We start from the raw sequence: 19,811 nt of genomic DNA, 5'->3' as shown, positions 1-19,811 counted from the left end.
TTTCCATGTGAGAAGCTGAGAGCAGAGGAGCTCCACCAGCCTTTCCAGGCCAACAACATTCACACTAAGTCCCCTTTAAACTCAGAGGCTGGACCTGGCACCATGTCCACCACAGGGTGGCAGAAACTGTTCATGATTAGCTGCCCCACCATGCAGATGCTGTCTGGTCTGTCAGCTCACCTGGCAAGGAGCAGCCCGTGAGCAAAGCACATGAGTGCCTGTGGGCCTGTTCCTTCCCCTGTCCTGTTGACAGCCTGATGTGTTAGGGTTCATTATGCTTTGGAGACCAAGGCCAGGCCAGTGAACTGAAGGCCTATGTGCCACTTCCTTCCTGGCTCCCTTCTGCCTTCACAGACTCCCGTGTTGGATAAAATCATGTCACAGATTTATTTGTGTATCAGTGATGGAAGCATATTTCTATAATTTCAGGAGTTACCTGGGAACTAAACTCTAAGAAATAATGACAAGAGCCAGAAGCTCACTTGCATTGTCCTCTTTGTGCAAATGGGTAATGAGGGTCTGAAACATTTCTGCCCTAATCAATGACATGTAGTCCCAGTTTCCTAATCCCTTGATTCTGTGCTTCTCAAATAAGTGGGACTTGTGGTCTTATGCTAGTTTGACTAAGATACTCAAAATAGTTATATTTTTGTAGAGAAAGCCTCAAATACTGATTTTGCAACTTTGGGGTTGGCATTTATGTAATCTTGAGTTTGTACTCACACAGTTTAAGGATATGATGCTGTTGGGCTGGGGTTATGGCTCAGTGGTAGAGTGCTTGCCTGGCATGTGTGAGGCACTGGGTTCGATTCTCAGAGTTTCATAAAAATAAAGATCCACCAACAACTAATAAAATATTTTTAAAAGAATATGATTTTGTTTTCTCCTGAAACTCCAAGTTCTTCTAGGGTAAAAAGCTAAGAGATCTTTCTGAATATATCTCAGATTTTCCTTTTACCTGGTCACAGAATCCTTGTTAGTGCAAAGCCTGGGTTTGGGCTGGGGATGCTGAGAGACTGGGATGTGACTCTTCACGTCCCTGTGGACAGAGTTATGTGGCCTTAATTGATGATGGTAAAAAACAGATATGTATTTGTGAAGGCTTCATACCTGTGGATTTATCTTTCTTCTCATGTCCAAATTAGGTGAATTTTAAGGAGGTGAAAAAATATTTTCATGAAGTGGGTCCACGTTCAGAGGTTATTCTGCTGTTTCTGTCTAGTTTGATTAATGGTGGCTGCATGAAAAACATTCTGTTTTGATGAAGCTGGCTCTCTGAGTTGCTATAGTAAAACATGATGATTAAACCTACTGTCTCTCTGTCTGACTTTATAAATAGCATAATCAACTCATGTATATTGAAAAATGTTGCCAAACACTTTATCTTCCTGTCTGAATATATTTATCTACTTCAGTTTTGTTCATTGGCTTATATCTCTCTTGCAGTATCATCCTTAAGGCAAATAAGTATGTGTATCTGGTGCCCTTCTGGTGTATCTCATCTTCGTGTGCCCTTCTGGTGCTTCTGAGAGACCTTTCACACATAGAAAGTTGGTAAGGCAGGTTTGGTTGCTAATTTGGAGTATTTGTTATTTGCATGTTAAACACAGCTCTGCATTAAAAATGGTCTTACATACCAATAATCACAAACGGTAAAGAACCAAAATCATTTTTTATAGCCCAGAAGTGTTGGGATTCTACATCATTATCTTAAATTATTGTTATACCACCATAAGAAAAGTGGCTACCATTTACTGGGTACTTATTATGTGGGAAGCAATGTGTTTTTTCACACGTTATATAATAAAATCCTCAGGAGGCAAGTCTGTCATCTCCACTCTACAAGTGAGGAGGCTGAGCAGTGCACAGACTAGATCCTTTGCTGAGCATTACTGGTAGCCAGTGTGGAGGGCAGGCTGGAATTCAGGGTCTTTGGCCCTGAGGTCATGTCTCCAGCTGCTTACTGCATCTTCCTTTCCAGGTCCTCTGTAAACAGCAACATCTTTGGACTGATGAACAAGAGCTTAATCTGAAGGGTCCCCACTAACCTGGCATCTTGGCTTAGGCCTTCCCTAAGGGATCTGAGTGGTAAAGAGGAGATAATGCAGTGTGTAAGCCTAAAATTTAGAAAGGTAGAAAGGGTACGGTATTGTTCTATATAGCACAGTAGGGTGACTATGATTGACAACAATTAATTGGCTATTTAAAAATAGCTAGAAGAGGGTTTAGAATGGTCTCGGCACAAAGAGATGGTGTATTTCTGAAGTGATGAATTTGCCAATTACCCTGATCTGATTGCTGCATATTGTATGCATGTATCAAAATGTCACACTGTGCGCTGTAAAAATGTACAGTTACCATGTGTCAATTTTTTTAAAAAGGAAGTAATGTAAGAGTAAATAGAAAAGGAAGTTATTCCAAGTGAGGAGTTAGAAATAAACTACTTGGGTGGTGGTGACAGTATTTCAAGATCTTTGTTTCCCTCTTTCCCTGTCATTTTATAGGACCATTGGTTAAAATGCAAGAGAAAAAGAACTATTTAAGAGGAACAGAGTCCATTCTCTACATAGAAAACAAGCTGAGTCTATGAAAACATACACTTTGCAAAACACACCTGTGGCTTTCTGGAACAATACAGTAAGAGTGAAAGCCCTGCCCTAGCCTACCAAGCTTAGCAAGTCCTGTGCCCTTCCCTTATCACTCACCCCATCTTTAGTCTTCTGGCATCTGTGCTGGCCTTTGGCTTTCCTCAATCAGGGCAACACTGCCCCCAGGACCTTTGCACTTGCAATTTAGTCTTCCTAGGCAGCCCTTTCCCTTGATATTCACACGGTCTGTCTCATTTTATTGTCTCTGCTCTCACACACCATATTAGAGAGGTATCCTATGACCTCCCTGTTTCAAATGTCACTCAAGGACCCTATGCACACACTCACATGCTGACACCCTTCATCCTCTTTCTGGCCTTACTCTTCTTGATAACTTGTGTTATAAGCTGTTATTTTATTTAATTTTTTATTGTCTGTTTTCCCATACTGATAAGAATCTCCAGGAGAATAAGAATTTAATCTTTTTGTAATCACTGTTATACCTCCAGTACCTAAAATAATCCCTAGCACATAGTAAGGGCTTAATTAATATTTTTTAAATAAATGAATGAACAAATATATCTTGGTCATCAAAATAAATGACTGCCATTCCTACACTGCATGTGACGCAGTACACACTCTAACTGGCAAATCTATAGAGAGAAAGATCAGAATGGCATGGAGGCTGCACCTTCTAATATAGAACAGCTGTATGGATCCTGGGGTCTTTAAGCCATGATGACCCCCATCTGTCCAGTAGCATGAAAATGTCTCTAGTTCAGGTGAACGGCACTTGGTGAATTTAGGCTTCCCAGAAGAATCTGTAGAATAAAAAGAAAAGGCAGGCATGAAATCAGGAGAATCATGTGTGATCCCAATGACACACATACTTAAAAAGAAAAAACTGCTGGGATAAAGCCAGCCTATTCTGCATCTAGGAGGTGATACCAGCATCTTCCAGAAAATCTATTTTCCTGGGTCATCATCTCAGAACACATTGTTTGCCAATGTCAGCCCTAGATTCTAGGAACAAATAGTTTTTCTTTCATTTCAGGTATTATTCCTGGAGACCTGTGTGAGAAACCAGAGGTAGAGATAAGGATTTGGGTACAGATGGTTCATTTGGAAGGCACCTACAGTAAGAGAGCAGAGAAAGCAGAAACAGAAGGAAGAGCTAATAAAAGGTGTATCAGTGACTGACCTCATCATTGCAGTGGCCATTTGGGTCCAACCCAGCAAGGCCTCTAGAAATGTACCTGACCATTGTCCTGCATAATGATGGGAAGGCAGACATTTGTCTACCACCCCACAGCACCCACTGGTTGAGGGTTTCCCTGGAGATGTTAACTCCCATGTGTTCCTAGGGTGTCCCTATATATGGGATGAGGATCCTTGCCTAAACAGACACTTGAATGGCCCACCAACATGCATGGTAACCACTGTCCACCACAGATGGTTGGGGCTGACATTAAGTGGACCCAGGGGATACAGAGTAGCAATCACAGTATCCACTGCAATGATACTTTTCTTTGTACAGATTTTGGATTAAAAAGTCATTTATATAGTTTCATTCTTCCAAAAGATTCAGCCAGTAACCCATTAAAGAGATGCCAACTCTAATAATAATGTGGCAGTTCTAATTTGGTAAGTAGAGACTCCCTCCTATGTGTTAGGATATAGTAGTAGCCCAAACCCCTCTGCACCTATTTTGAAAGCTTCAACTATAGATGTGGAGTGGGCAGCCTGAAGCAGACCCACTTTTGCATATCAATCCTCAGTGCTCTGATCCCATGGCAATTTTAGAGATGATTGAATTTCTTTTTCTTTTCTTCTTCTTTTTTCACTCCTTACATGATTAGTATTCAATTTTATTATAAGCTCAATATATTTGCTCTGTGGTCTAAAATGTTCATTTTTGGGCATTAGGGAGGCTCTCAGTCCTGAGGCTAAAATATAATAAAAAAGACAATAAAAATAAATAATATGTAAACAAATAAACAAATCTTGATTTGAAATACCAGACACATACCTGGTGTTCTGACCCCAAATATGCCACTTTTTCCCTTTGGCATCAAAGTCAGGAGAAATGGGAAATGATAAACTTTCTAAATAAATCCATAGTTCAGCCATTCTTTCAACTAATACCTAGCAGACATCAAATTTGTGACAGGTCTGGTTCTAGAGATAAAGCAGTGAACAAAACTAATAGTCTTGGTCCTCATGGAGTTTACATTTTAGGTGCCTGCAGAGGTGAACATTCTATGCAGAAAAACAAACAAACAAACAACAACAAAACACAAACAGGACAAAAAGGGATTAATAGGGCTGGAAAATGGAGACTTCACCACTCTTCCTTTAATACCCATGCTGATATAGTGAAGAAGCTCAGACTTAGTAAATGTGACTTTGTTTAAGTATGCCTCTTGCTCTGAATAGCAAGGGGATGTTTGGGAAATCCCAAGTTGCAGACATGTACTCACTCCTGGGAGCAATGTTGGGGCCACAAGAATTTTTTTTTTTTTTGGAATAAAATTCCATGGTCATAAATAATATTATAAAAATATTCAGTTTCCTGTATGAACTGGAAAACTTAGAAGAGTATTGGGGTATGGATGAGATCTGCTGTGGTCTGAAGGGAAGACTGTTAGTTCTCTCTCTGTGTTCACTAGTTCTCCAGCGTTCTCTAACCCCTCTCAAAGCAAGGAAATGTAGACACCTGTATGATCCATTACAGAAGTATACAGCAGTGAGAAAGGGGTGTGTTTTGTGAGGTAAGCACCTATCATATAGGAAAGTCTTGGAAATTTTCCTTGTTTCTATTAGCTGAAGTAGCGAACACGCTACTTTGGGTCCTTCTAGAAAATTAATAATTATCAAAATGTACTTAAAACATAATTTTAATGCCTGTGGGTTTTAAAAGAACATTTCATATTCTGGTTGTTCATTTGCAAAGAAAATAAGGAAAGGAAATGCACTAAGTTAGAAATTGAGAGATTTGTGACAGTAGGACCGGGTTCTTCCTTCCATCAGCAGATACCCTCCAGAGCCCAGCCTCTGGCACAGGACCACCCCTTCTGATCAGCAGACTACTGCTGCAGGTCAGACCAGGCCATATCCGTCCATACCGACTTGTACCAAACCCAGGTCCAGGGTAGGTATGAGTTCGCCACCCTCACCCCACCTGGGAGCCTAAGCTTAACTCACTTCCATCTTGGAACACTGCAGTCATCTCCTTAGCCTTCCCCTATGAGAAAGCAAAACTGTTTGTTCCTATGGGACAGCAGTAGCCACTACCTTTTTGACAGCAGACAGGGCCTAGAAGCAGCTGCATCTCAGAGCAGGTATCCCAAAGAGAGTGTGAGGACTACCCTTTCAGCCACATCTCTGTAAGACATTGCTTGTGTCTTGGGGCACCTTAACTATTATCTCAAGTTACCTATAATCTCAAGTTATTGCTGCCACCACCTTCAGTTGCAATAGCATATATTGAGGGACACCAGCAGGGTCTGGAAGCCCTACATCAAGGTAAGGTACAGACAATCTGCACGGGTACTACAAGAATATGAGTAGAAACTGTAATATCTCAGATCCACACTACAAGAAAGGAATACTCACAGACAACATGAAAAAACAAGGGAGGAAAGTGCCCAAACAAACCAGAACACTATAATAACAGAACACACGGACAGTGAAGTGGATGAAATGTTAGAGAAGGAGTTCAGAAGGTTCATAATTAAAATGATCTGTAAATTAAAGAATGATTTAAATGAGCAAACACAGGCAAAAATTGGTCACTCCAACAAAGAGATAAGAGAGCAAATATAGTTAGCAAAAAATTACTTTAAAAAAGTTAGAAATCCTTGAAATGAAGGATACAATAAATCAAATAATTCTATTTCAATAGAAAGTATTAACCAACAGGCTGGATCACTTGGATGAAAGAATGTCAGATAACGAAGACAAAGTATAAAATAAAGTTAATCACACAGTGAAGAAAGTTAGAAACCATGAACAGAACATCCAAGAATTATGTGACAGCATCAAAAGACCAAATCTAAGAGTCATTGGGATACAGGAAGGCACAGAGTTTCAGACCAAAGGAATGCACAATCTCTTCAATGAGATAATATCAGAAAATTTCCCAAGCATGAAGAACAAATTGGAAAAACCAAATACAAGAGGCTTATAGGACACCACAAATGTACAAAATTACAACAGATATACACCACGGCACATTATAATGAAAATGCCTAGCATACAGAATAAGAATAGAATCTTAAAAGCCACAAGAGAGAGGAATCAGATCACATATAGGGGGAGACCAATTCATATCTCAGATTTTTCAACCCAGAACCTCAAAGCCAGGAGATCATGGAACAACATATACCAATCTCTGAAAGAAAATGGATGCCAACCAAGAATCTTATATCCAGCAAAACTTAGCTTTAGATTTGATGATGAAATAAAAACCTTCCATGATAAACAAAAGTTAAAAGAATTTACAACTAGAAAGACTGCACTATAGAACATCCTCACCAAGCCTGCACTACAGAACATCCCCCTCCAAGAAGAGGAAATGAAAAACAATGATGAAAATCAGCAGAGGGGGGAATCACACTAAAGGAAAATCTAATCAGAGGAGAAACCAAGTCATGTTAAATACCAAAAATAAAAAAAATGTTTTGGAATACAAAGGATGTCTCAATAATAACCCTGAATGTTAATGGCCTAAACTCACCAATCAAAAGAGAGAGAGATTAGCACATTGGATTAAAAAAAATCAACAATATACTGCCTCCAAGAAATTCATCTCATAGAGAAAGACATTCACAGACCAAAGGTGAAGGGTTGGGAAAAATCATACCACTCACATGGACAGTGGAAAAAAGCAGGGGTTTCCCTCCTCATATCAAATAAAGTAGACTTCAAGCTAAAGTTAATCAAAAGGGATAAACAAGGACACTACATACTGCTCAAGGGAACCATACACCAACAAGACTTAACAATTATAAATATATATGCCCCAAACAATGGAGCATCTGACTTCATCAGACAAACTCTTCTCAAGTTCAAGTGTCAAATAGACCACAACACAATAATTTTGGGTGACTTTAACATGCCTCTTTCACCACTGGATAGATCTTTCAAACAAAAGCTGAACAAAGAAACTATAGAACTCAATAATACAATCAATAACTTAGTCTTTATTGACACATATAGAATATTTCATCCTTCAACAAGTGAATACACTTTCTTTTCAGCAGCACATGGATCCTTCTCTAAAATAGACCATATACTATGCCACAAAGCAACTCTTAGCAAATATTAAAACGTAGAGATACTACCCTGAATTCTATCAGATCATAATGGAATGAAATCAGAATTCAATGATAAAATAAGAAATAAAATCCACTCCAACACCTGGAGATCAAATAATATAATACTAATTAGGGATACACATAGGAAAATGAACAATGGGCTGCAGAAGACATCAGGGAGGAGATTAAAAAATTTTAGAGGTGAATGAGAACAGAGATACAACATATCAAAATCTCTGGGATAATATGAAAGCAGTTCTAAAAGAGAAGTTCATTGCATGGAGTTCATTCCTTAAAAGAAGAAAAAGTCAACAAATAAATGACTTAACATAACATCTATATCAAAAGCAGTAGAAGACAAAAAGTAATTAAACTCAGAGCTGAAATCAATGAAATTGAAACAAATGTCATAATTGAAGAAATTGACAGAAAAAAAAGTTGGTTCTTTGAAAAAATAAATAAAATTGACAAACCCTTAACCATGCTAACTAAGAGAAGGAGAGAGAAAACTCAAATTACTAACATACATGATGTAAAAGGAAATATCATGACAGACACTACAGAAATAATTAGAAATTAGAAGATAATTAGAAATTCTTTTGAAAACTTGTACTCCAATAAAATAGAAAATATTGAAGACATTGACAAATTTCTAGACTCATATGATTTGCCCAAATTGAATCAGGATGATGTACACAATTTAAACAGATCAATTTCAAGTGATGAAATAGAAGATGCCATCAGAAATCTGACCACTAAGAAAAGCCCAGGACAGAATTGTACACAGCCATGTTCTACAAGATCTTTAAAGAAGAACTAATACCAACACTCTACAATTTAGTTTAGGAAATAGAAAAAGCAGCAGCACTTCCAAACTCATTCTATGAGGCAAATATCACCCTGATTCCAAAACCAGGTAAAGATAAATAAAAAAAATAAAACTTCAGACAATATATCTAATGAGCATAGATGAAAACATTCTCAATAAATATCTGGCAAATCAAATACAAAAAACACATCGAAAAGATAGTGCACCACAATCAAGTGGGGTTCATCCCTGGGATGCAAGAATAAATTAAATGTAATTCATCACATCAACAGACTTAAAGATAAGAATCATATGATCATCTCAATAGACAAAGAAAAAGCATTTGACAAAATACAGCACCTCTTCATGTTCAAAACACTAGAAAAACTAGGGATATTAGGAATGTATCTCAACATCATACAGGCTAGGTATGCTAAGCTCCAGGCCAACATCATTCTAAATGGAGAAAAATTGAAGGCATTCCCTCTAAAAACTGGAACAAGACAGGGATGCCCTCTTTCACCACTTCTATTAACATAGTTCTTGACACACTTGCCACAACAATTACAGATGAAAGAAATTAAAGGGATACACATAGGAGAATTGTGTATTGGCACTATTTGCTGATGATATGATTCTATACCTAGAAGACCCTAAAAGACCCACCAGAAAACTTCTAGAACTAGTAAATGAATTCGGCAATGTAGCAGGATATAAAATCAACACCCATAAATCAAATGCATTTCTGTATATCAGTGACAAATCCTCTGAAAGGGAAACGGGGAAAACTACCCCATTTACAATAGCCTCAAAAAGAAAGAAAGAAAGAAAAGAAAGAAAGAAAGAAAGGAAGAAAGAGAAAAACACTTGGGAATCAACTTAACAAAAGAGGTGAAAGATCTATATAATCAAAATTACAGAACCCTAAATAAAGAAATCAAAGAAGACCTTAGAAGGTGGAAAGATCTACCTTGCTCTTAGATAGGCAGAATTAATATTATTAAAATGACCATACTACTAAAAGCACTATACATATTTAATGCAATTCCAACCAAAATCTCAATGAAATTTCTCATAGAAATAGAAAAAGCAGTCACAAAATTCATCTTGAAAAATAAGAGACCCAGAATAGCTAAAGTGATCCTTAGCAGGAAGAGCGAAACAGGTGGCATCACTACACCAGACCTTAAACTATACTACAGAGCAATATTAACAAAAATAGCATGGTATTGGCACCAATACATACTGATAGGCCAATGGTACAGAATAGAGGACACAGAGACTAACCCACAAAATTACAATGATAATAGTCAAAGCTGCCAAAAACATGCATTGGAGAAAAAGATAGCCTCTTCAACAAAATGTGCTAGGAAAACTGGAAATCCATATGCAACAAAATGAAATTAAACCCCTATCTCTCACCATGCACAAAACTCAACTCAAAATGGATCAAGGACCTAGGAACAAATCCAGAGACCCTGCATCTAATAGACGAAATAGTAGACTCTAATCTCCATCATGTGGGATTAGGCCCCAACTTCCTTAATAAGACTGCTTTAGTGCAAGAATTAAAATCAAGAATCTATAAATGGGATGGATTCAAACAAGAAAAGCTTCTTCTCTGCAAAAGAAACAATTTGTGAGGTGAATAGAGAGCCTACATCTTGGGAGCAAATTTTTACCCCTCACACATCAGATAGAGCACTAATCTCTAGGGTACATAAAGAACTCAAAAAGCTAAGCACCCAAAATACAAATAACCCAATCAACAAATAGGCCAACGACATGAACAGATGCTTCTCAGAAGATGATATACAACCAATCAACAAAGATATAAAAAATGTTCATCATCACTAACAATTAGAGAAATTCAAAACAAAACTAAGATTTCATCTCACTTCAGTCAGAATGGCAGCTATTATGAAGACAAACAACAATAAGTGTTGGTGAGAATGTGGGGAAAAAGGTACACTCATACCTGCTGGCAGGTCTGCAACTTGGTGCAGCCAATATGGAAAGCAGTATGGAGATTTCTTGGCAAATTGGGAATGGAACCACCATTTGACCCAGCTATTCTTCTCCTCAGTCTATACCCATAGGACTTAAAATCAGCATACTACAGGGACACAGCCATATCAATGTTTATAGCAGCACAATTCACAATAGCTAAACTGTGGAACTGACATAGATGCCCTTCAATAGATGAATGGATAAAGAAAATGTGGCACATATACACAATGGAATATTAATCAGTAATACAAGAGAATAAAATCATGGCATTTGCAGGTAAATGGATGGAGTTGGAGACGATGATGCCAAGTGAAGTTAGCCAACCCCCCCCCCAAAAAACAAATGCCAAATGTGTTCTCTGATATAAGGAGGCTGATTCATAGTGGTGTAGGGAGGGGGGAGCATTGAAGGAATAGAGGAACTCTAGATAGGGTAGTGGGGTGAGAGGGTAAGGGAGGGGGCATGGGGTTAGAAATGATGGTGGAATGTGACGGACATTATTATCCAAAGTACATGTGTGAAGACACAAATGGTGTGAACATACTTTGTATACAACCAGAGACATGAAAAATCGTGCTCTATATGTGTTATATAAACTGTAATACATTCAGTTGTCATATATAAATAAAACAATTAATAAAATAAAGAATTTGAGAGATTTGCATTCTAATCATTGCTCTGACACTATTTAACCTTGACTTTTTCAAGCTGTTTGGGCCTCTGTTGCCTCAACAAACAGCCTGGAAGAGATGAGACCAAGGTACCTTGCCACTTCACTTTTACAATTGAGTAACATGTGCAACCATTAATAATAATGCACAGAACTGAAACATAATTTTGATTTGAGATAAACCACTACAGAACAATGAATGCAGACACCATCCAGGTTCCTATATTTCCTGTATAATATGCCTGTCACACAATTTTGGCAAAAATAACAAACCAACCTGAATCTTGGAACAGACAGGAAAGGAAAACTTTGCCAGCTTGTTGGGGGGTAGGAGGGGGAGACTTAAAGAGAAAGGAAAAAAAATAACTGATTTGAAACACATGTGGCTTATTTAAACTTAATATACTATTTCCTTTATATTTTACTTATTCTGTTTCTTTTTAACTCCAGATGTATAGAAACTCTATATCATCTCTCATTCTAAATAAGAAATAGGAAATTCATGGTTATGGTGCTAATGTGATGAAGTGTGGGTCTACACATGGATACTGATGGAGATATAGTGCAGAAAAACTAGTTTTTCCTAAGTCTTTTTTGTCTATCTTTCCCTTTCCTCCCTACTTCCCTTCTAACTTCTTCCTTTCTCTTTCCTTGAATGCTTCCATTTCCTCCTTTCTTTCTTTCATGGCTAGGTATTTGGTGTTAAGTGCTGTGGCAGACAAGCCCTAAAATGGTCCCTAATGATTACTGCCTCCTGTTATTCACAGCCTTAAATATTTCCTCCCCTTCGGTAACTTGCTTTTAATCAACAGATTACGGCAGTCCTCAAGGGTTTTATCCCATGATGAGGTGACAAAAGATTGCGTCTTCTGTCTTACCAACAGACTCAGCCTTTCATTGATTTTGATGAGACCAGCGTCTGTGTGGGTGCAAAACACATGACAAAAGACTAGGAGTAGCCAGCAAGAAGCCCCGGCCCAGTCCAAACACCTTTGATGGACTGAGAATTGCTCCTAACCAAGCAAGTGAGCATGGGAACCAGTTCTTCCCCAGTCCAACCTGTAGACTAGACCACAGCCCTGGACACCACTGGTTACAGCTTTGTGAGATAGCCTGTCGCAGAGCCTCTGGCGGATGGGCTAATTTGGAGGAAAGGTAGGGAATATTATTAGCTGTAGTAAATATCTGAACTTGAAAGCAGTGTTCAAAAGTTAACAAGAGCCACTTCTCTCAGCAAATGGAAAGTATCACATGAGGGTGGTCGAATGAGTATCTTCTCTTGTGGAGACCAGAAGAGTTATGGCGTGGTTGGCTGCTTAACTCCTCCTCGGTAACCTCCTGCTCCACATGGCACCATGTGGCCGAAGATATTCGACGTCCCTCAAGTCCAGCTCTTTGGCTCCATCCTGAGGTTTTCCAAGTCCAACTTGTACTGGCATAATCTTAAAATGAGTACCTTTCTCACTCTACCTGAAAGCTCTGTTAGAATCCTGTATCTTCATTTCATTATTAAGACACGAAATGGCTATGATAGACTCTCAGGTCCTTTCGGTTGAGCCACAAACAATCATTCTGAACTAGTAATACTTCCTGAATGCTTGTGGATCTTTTAAAAACAAACCAAAAGACTGCAGTTCAACCTCTTATAGCTTCCCTGAAAGGGTTTTATTTCATAAGAGAGCCAACTTTTCTCCCTAAATAAAATGTTGCTAAGAGAAACGAATGTTCCAACTAAAGTGGGCCCACACTCTGAAGAAATGTTAATGTTAATATTTCTCAACATCCAAAGATCTCGACAAGATTTGAGATTCATTTTAATTCCCTCTTTGGAATCTTCATTTTGAAAATGAAGATTTTGATTTGTGATTATATCTTTATTTTGATCATTATTACTTGTTATATCATATTACTTATTTCATCATGTTTAACACTTTACATGTATTACTTCACTTAGTACTGACCATAAATGACTGAACCTTAGCCCTAGTAAAAATATTCCTGTAGGTATCAAAGACAGCACTAGCAAAATACCATTTTTGTTTGTTTGTTGTTGTTAGAAAATTTTTCTTGCTTCTTGAAAAATTCCCCAAAGGGAAAAGTGACAAATTCAGATGTTCTCATAATTCAACACTCAGAAACCAGTAACCTGGCAAGCTCTAAGGGCAGCAATACCCAACTCTGACTATACACTGAAATCAACTGGGATTTTTTTTTAAAAATGCAGATGTCTTGGCCTACTCCCAAAGACTTCACTGAACTTGCAGCTTGCTACCGCAATTTTTGCAAGTTCCCCAGGTTCTTGCAATGTGTGGCTCAGGCTGAGAACCACTACTGTCGAGAAATTACACTCATGTATCAGACCAAACATGTGGTTTTCACATTTTTAGATTCCATGATCCGTTCCAGCAGAACTAGGTATCAACATGTGGTAGCAACTCCCGGGAGCATTGTTCAGGACTTTGTGGGGGGGACAGGAATATGATTGACTTAGAAGAGGACCATAACACTTCCTGACGGACACTTGGAGAGCTAAGAGCTATTTAGAAAATATATGCCAAACAGCTTATCTGAAAGGTAATCTTGTCTAAACACCTCATGGACGATATACACTAGCAATTAATATTAATGAAGAAGTTGCACTGTCCTTCCTATTGAATTTGTTTACAAAGCTTAAGGAGAGTTTTAATAAATTCAAGTTTTTTTTTTAAAGTTGATGAAATTTGATACCATGTCCAAATATACAATAAAAGGGTGACAGTGTCACAGGGGGGCACTGCTTGTTGTAGCATGTCACCTTGACACAGCTGTGACTGAGGTTGTGGTCAGATTGGCAGGGCTCTTTACTGACCAGCAGTTCTTTCTCTGCCGAGGGACAACATCAGACAGCTGTTATATACTGTGTTTTTATCCTCTGCTCTCTCACCAGAGATGACTTCTACCCTCAACTCACAACCAAAGCAGGAACAAACTCCAAATGAAGTCAGATACAAGTCCCAAAGTCTGCCTGGGTCTTGGGGCTAGGGGAGGAGGAAAAAGAGAAGCAGTGCAAGTGGGAGGGGGAGATGGGAGGGAAAGACATTTTCAGAGGAAAGGACAAGCTCTCTTCAGAGAGCTCCAGGTTGTGGAGGGGATGGCAGGCAACCAGCAGCATCTGTCCTAAATGCAGAACCTCCACGGCACCACGTCTTGTGGACCATCTGCTGTCGACAGTCCCAGATACTTATTACCCCTGAACACAGGGTGGGGACTTGGATGGAGGCTGGTGCTTGGAGGGAAAACCTTGCCTTCTGACTCAAGTGGAAGTAAATACAAACAGTTGACCATTTTGAGTTGTATTGGCAGTAGTAGACAAAAAAATAAGGAAAGGAGGAAAACAACACATAACAACAACAGCTCTTAATATAATTAGGAAAATCCACTGTATTAAACTTATACCAAGACATGAAAGAAAATAATTTTATGTAGTATAAAAATGATCTTCAAATATGATTTTCATCCTAAATGATGAAAGAAATTTTAGGTCCAAACCAGAGTTTGTGGCTAAATATGCATGAAAAATGAGAAGGGAAATATCATAATGAATGAAAAAACGTTATCAGTGATTTTTGGCCTAGGACAGTGGGTTTGGGTTCTGCTAAGAATTCTGCATATGTGGTCAATCAAGGGTCATTTTTAGAAGAGAAGAACAGTCACAGCATGTTCAGGTTCCTTACTCTGGGGAAAGAATGGTTACTGCTGAACCTAAGCCAAAGTGAGGAAATACTTATTGTCAACTGAAATAGCTTTCGTATGTTCTAAGGATTGCATAAACATGTTGGTCCAGGCCAAGTATGGTGAAATTGTAGTGTTTCTTCCACAAGTAAATAAATAAGAGATGGTGATTCTAGCAGAACTAGTTTACTTCCCACACTATGCTGCATATGCTCTGGGTAAAATTCTTGGGTGATTGGTTAATGTAAAAGTATCAATGTCTCAAGAGCATCTTTGTTCTTAATGTAGCCTTACATTTGGGTGAGACAGTATTGTGAAACAGAATGTGCACAATCCTCAAAGGTTTGATGAGAGATCACATGAAAATATGATGATGTTATGATGGAGAGAAGTTACTGTATTCAACATCATTGCTTTTCCAAGTTCTCTGCTCAGGCAGGAGCAGAATGGAAGAGGGGATGACAATATAATAGCAATTAAGACTGCTTGGAGGCTACCATATGCCTGTCACTGTTCTTCACATTACATATATTTCTTCAATTTCACAACTACCGAAAAAGTAGGCACTGTTATTTTCACCATTATGCATATAAGGAAATTGAACCACAGAGAAGTAAAATAACTATCCCCCAAATCACTTGGTGTCTAAGTGGAACAGTCCTGATGCCAAACAAGTAGTTGTGCTTCAAACTCTGTATTCTTAACCACAACATGTACAGCTTTCAAAGTTTCTAAAAGAAACTTGCTGGAAGAAACTTGAAAAAAAATATCATGACCAAGCATGCACACATATATTTATGAGAGATATGCACATATTTATTTGAGATCTGTATGTATATGTATAATAAAATATTTTTAAATGATTCTTACTGACATTGACGAATGCTGATTTATTCAATTTTAATTTACATATGATACTTATAACCCTATTGATTTTTTATTGCGTCATCACTTTTAGTTTTAGAAACACTGTATGTGAAGCTAATTTTGTCACTATGAAAGTTGAACATTAATAGGAATGTTGGTCTGTAATTCCTTCAAAACAAGGCAAGAATATTTCCTTTGTCTGGCATGGATTATGAGATGATCAATGAAATTGTGTTTTCCACAAAACTAAAAGGTATCTTGGAGTTCTTTTCCCTAAAATAAGTTTCAGGATTTTCTGAAACATTAACAAAATCTGTCAATCATCATTTGAAGTCTTTTATGACTTTGTCAGTGAATTATGGTGTAAATATGTGTGGGGCACTGGAGGAGGCCAGCCTTTTACCCCTGTGCTAAGTGACTTCACTGACTGGCTGCTGATATTCACACTTCCATTGTAGCTTTATATAATCCACAAACAATTCCTCCCCCGGAATGACATAATTTATTAAAAACAAAAACACTTCTTTATGTTGAGAGTTGCCTTGAAAGTTGATGTGACTTCCCAGAAAATAACTCTGATAATTCTGAGAGGCTGAGAATACTACTATTGGTGACGTCAGACTCCTGGATTCCAATCTTACCGCCATCGTTTACCATCTGTGTTATCTTGGGCAAATTACTTAGCTCTTCAGTTTCTTCATCTACTAAATGAAGATGATACTAGTAGATCATAGGATTAGTGTAAAGTTTGAGTGAGCTGGCATTATATAAATGTTCACTATTATATAAATTCTTCTTATAGTATCAATTGTCAACTTATGGTTTGTTAACTAATGTTACCCAGAAAGAGAAACTTCAGATTAACCAATCTGAAATTCATCCCATAATTTATAAGTCCGTGGTACTAGTTAAAGCATGTAGCAGTAAGTCCACTGGTACCAGTTGAAGCACTTGAGGTGTAGGTGGTGGTTTTGTGACAGCTATGTCTCCAGTGTTCAGAGATGATTTTCTGTGGTTATGTACTAGATAGTCATAGCTTTTGAATGCGAGTTCTAGAGAAGTGGAGGACATAGTTATATGATTACATACTAACATTAAACCCAGAAAATTCCAAGCAAAGCCTTTCTCTGTGTTTTCCTGAGAAACAATTCCAAGAAAATGCTGCAAGAGTATGAGGAAGCTCATGAGGGAAGGAGAATTACAAGCAACTTAAGCAAACACGATGGGACTGGCTCTAGAAAGCTCTCTGGAACATTCACAATGCTACTTGATGCTTTCCCCTGGTGACTGCTGGGGACTCTGGAAACATAGCAGAGGCTTTATTAGTTTGTTGGTGGTAATAATTCTTCTTCTTCTTCTTCTTCTTCTTCTTCTTCTTCTTCTTCTTCTTCTTCTTCTTCTTCTTCTTCTTCTTCTTCAAACATAGCAGAGGCTTTATTAGTTTGTTGGTGGTAATTCTTCTTCTTCTTCTTCTTCTTCTTCTTCCTCTTCCTCTTCCTCTTCCTCTTCCTCTTCCTCCTCTTCTTCAGAAAAATCACATTAAACAGGAAGAGTACAGAACTGGAATTTGTAGTGTTCTGGTTCTCTCACCAAGGGTACACCCACACATTCTACCTCTCTGAGTCAAAGACACCCTGAACCGGATGGTCTGGTAATTGAATTGTATTTTTAAAATTTTTCCATTTTCTTATGTTTAAAGAAAATTCAGTGTAAAGTTTAGCTAGGAGCTTCCTGGAGACCAGGTTCTGTGCAGAGGGGTACTGAGTCTACTGACTTTATTCAGTGCCTGGTCCCCTGCAGGTCCCAGTAAGCTCTTAGGTGGAGAGGAATGATCCCTCACCATCTTCCTGGGGTCTTCCCTCTTGAAGCCCTGCTTTGTAGCCGGGGACCCTCCTTGACAGTACTCCTGCCATTTCCAAAGTGCTCTTTTACTTGAAGAGCTTCAGGAATCTAAGAATTCTTCCACAGAAGAGCAACTTAAGCTCCTGTATAATGAAGGTCATGTCCTTGATTGACGTTGGCCTGTCCAAATATGGTAAATAAATCTGTAAATTATTCAGTTTATTACTGTTGTAAAAAGCAATTAAACAGCCTTATAAATAAAATAGTATCAAAGAATATCTTTGTAAAATACTGGTAATTTTTTTGTTTTTTTTTTAACCTATAGAAATGCCATGTGGTTATGAAACTAAAAATAATCATCACAAAATGGTAGAGGCTGGGTGTAGTGGAACATACCTATAATCCCAGAAATTTGGGAGGCCGAGGCAGGAAGATCACAAGTTTGAGGCTTAAAGCAACTTAGTGAGACTCTGTCTCAAATAAAAAGGGGAGGGTATATAGTTTAATGGCAAAATACCCCTGGGTTCAATCCCCAGTATCTATCTATCTATCTATCTATCTATCTATCTATCTATCTGATAAATAAAAGAAAATGAAAAAAAAGATTTAGGCTATTGGCCAAAGGACAGTAATAATGGAAACTGAAAAATTTTGAACAAGGTGTTTCCTATTGGAAAATACTGGATGTAAGAAACTCAATTCTTGATCTGCTTCATGATTCTCTATGGAACTGGGAAGGTACAGCTGTGAAATTTTAGTCAATTATTGCCTTAGAATTGAGAATGAGAGTTCTCTAATTCTCCACGGAACCATTTATTTTTATTCTTTATTATTTAAAAATAAACTTTTGTAACCTTTGAAAAAATGAATTACTGATAATTTTAAAAATTGTAAGGTTGACCCCAATCAACAGTCTGCATTCCTAGTTACTTAAAAGTGAGCATTGAGTCAGCTGAACATTATAGTGTCTTAGAGAAGTATTTACAGTACATGTGCGCTGACAGGTGAAGATAACTGGAAACAAGCTGAATGAAGAGCCCATTTGTACACGAGTGTCGGGAGACAAAGGGTTGCACAGGTATTACCATTGGTATTTATCTTTCAGCTTTTCACCACAGCTTGCTCTTAGTTGTTTTACTTAGTTTTCATACATAGCTTCCTTATAAAATGTATTTTATTTACTTCCCTTAAAAATTGTGGTTGAACATAATTTATTCTGGTTTTCAACACCTGGTTTTCAACTTCCTTCTCTTCCATAACCAGTATCTGGTACATTTAGTTCACTTATATGTTTCACATTATTTCATTTCATTGTCTTGGATATGGTGATCATGTACTTTATCTAATTTAAAATGGTATTTCTCTTTCCTGGTTTCAGGAAGTTTACTCCTTAGTTTTCTCAAAAGAATGATGACTATCTGCTAGTTAGCTTTCTGTCACTATAACAAAATAACTGAGAAAACTCATTTATAAAGAGAAGAAAGATTATCTTTTCTCACAGTTTTGGAGGTTTCAATCCATGACTGACTGACCTCATTTTGGGGGGCCTGTGGCAAGGCAGCACTTCGTGGAAGGAACATGTGGCTCACATAGTAGCCACTCACCTCATAGCTCAGACAAAAAGAAAGAAAGAGAAAGAAGGAGGAATTGATGTCCGACTACCCTCTTCCAGGGAATGCCCCTAATGACTTAAAGACTTCCCATTAGGTCCCACTATTAAAAGGTTTCACCACCTCCCTGGGGACCAAGCCTTAATACATGTGCCTTTGTGGAATAGTCAAAATCCAACCTCTAGCAGACAGCTATTAGGGCTTCTTGGATGGAGAGGAAGAAGTACTATTTCCTCGGTGTTCTTTTTTTCTGTCTAGAGAGTGGGATCTGCCCAGGTGGTTGTAGCAGCCCAAAGTTCCAATAGTGAAAGCTTTGGGAAGATGAAAACAGGAACATGGTCTCAAAGACACAAACTTACTGCTTGACGGAAAAACCCAGAAAATAGA

The 19,811-nt window shown here is 38.1% G+C and overlaps 1 protein-coding gene across 1 annotated transcript in view; it reads right to left on the bottom strand.

The window, feature by feature from the left end:
* Nucleotides 1–19,811, bottom strand: part of Ghr (growth hormone receptor) — a 258,960-nt gene that overhangs the window by 23,016 nt on the left and 216,133 nt on the right. The window contains exon 4 of the mRNA XM_078017960.1: nucleotides 3,280–3,409. Within this exon, the coding sequence (XP_077874086.1) occupies nucleotides 3,280–3,409 (130 nt within the window). The remainder of the gene's footprint in view (nucleotides 1–3,279; nucleotides 3,410–19,811) is intronic.

The sequence above is a fragment of the Ictidomys tridecemlineatus genome, chromosome 1 (assembly GCF_052094955.1).
Source record: "Ictidomys tridecemlineatus isolate mIctTri1 chromosome 1, mIctTri1.hap1, whole genome shotgun sequence".
Classification (NCBI taxonomy): Eukaryota; Metazoa; Chordata; class Mammalia; order Rodentia; family Sciuridae; genus Ictidomys; species Ictidomys tridecemlineatus.
The sequence above is the reverse complement of the archived record's forward strand: the minus strand, read 5'-3'. Positions and strand labels throughout refer to the sequence as shown.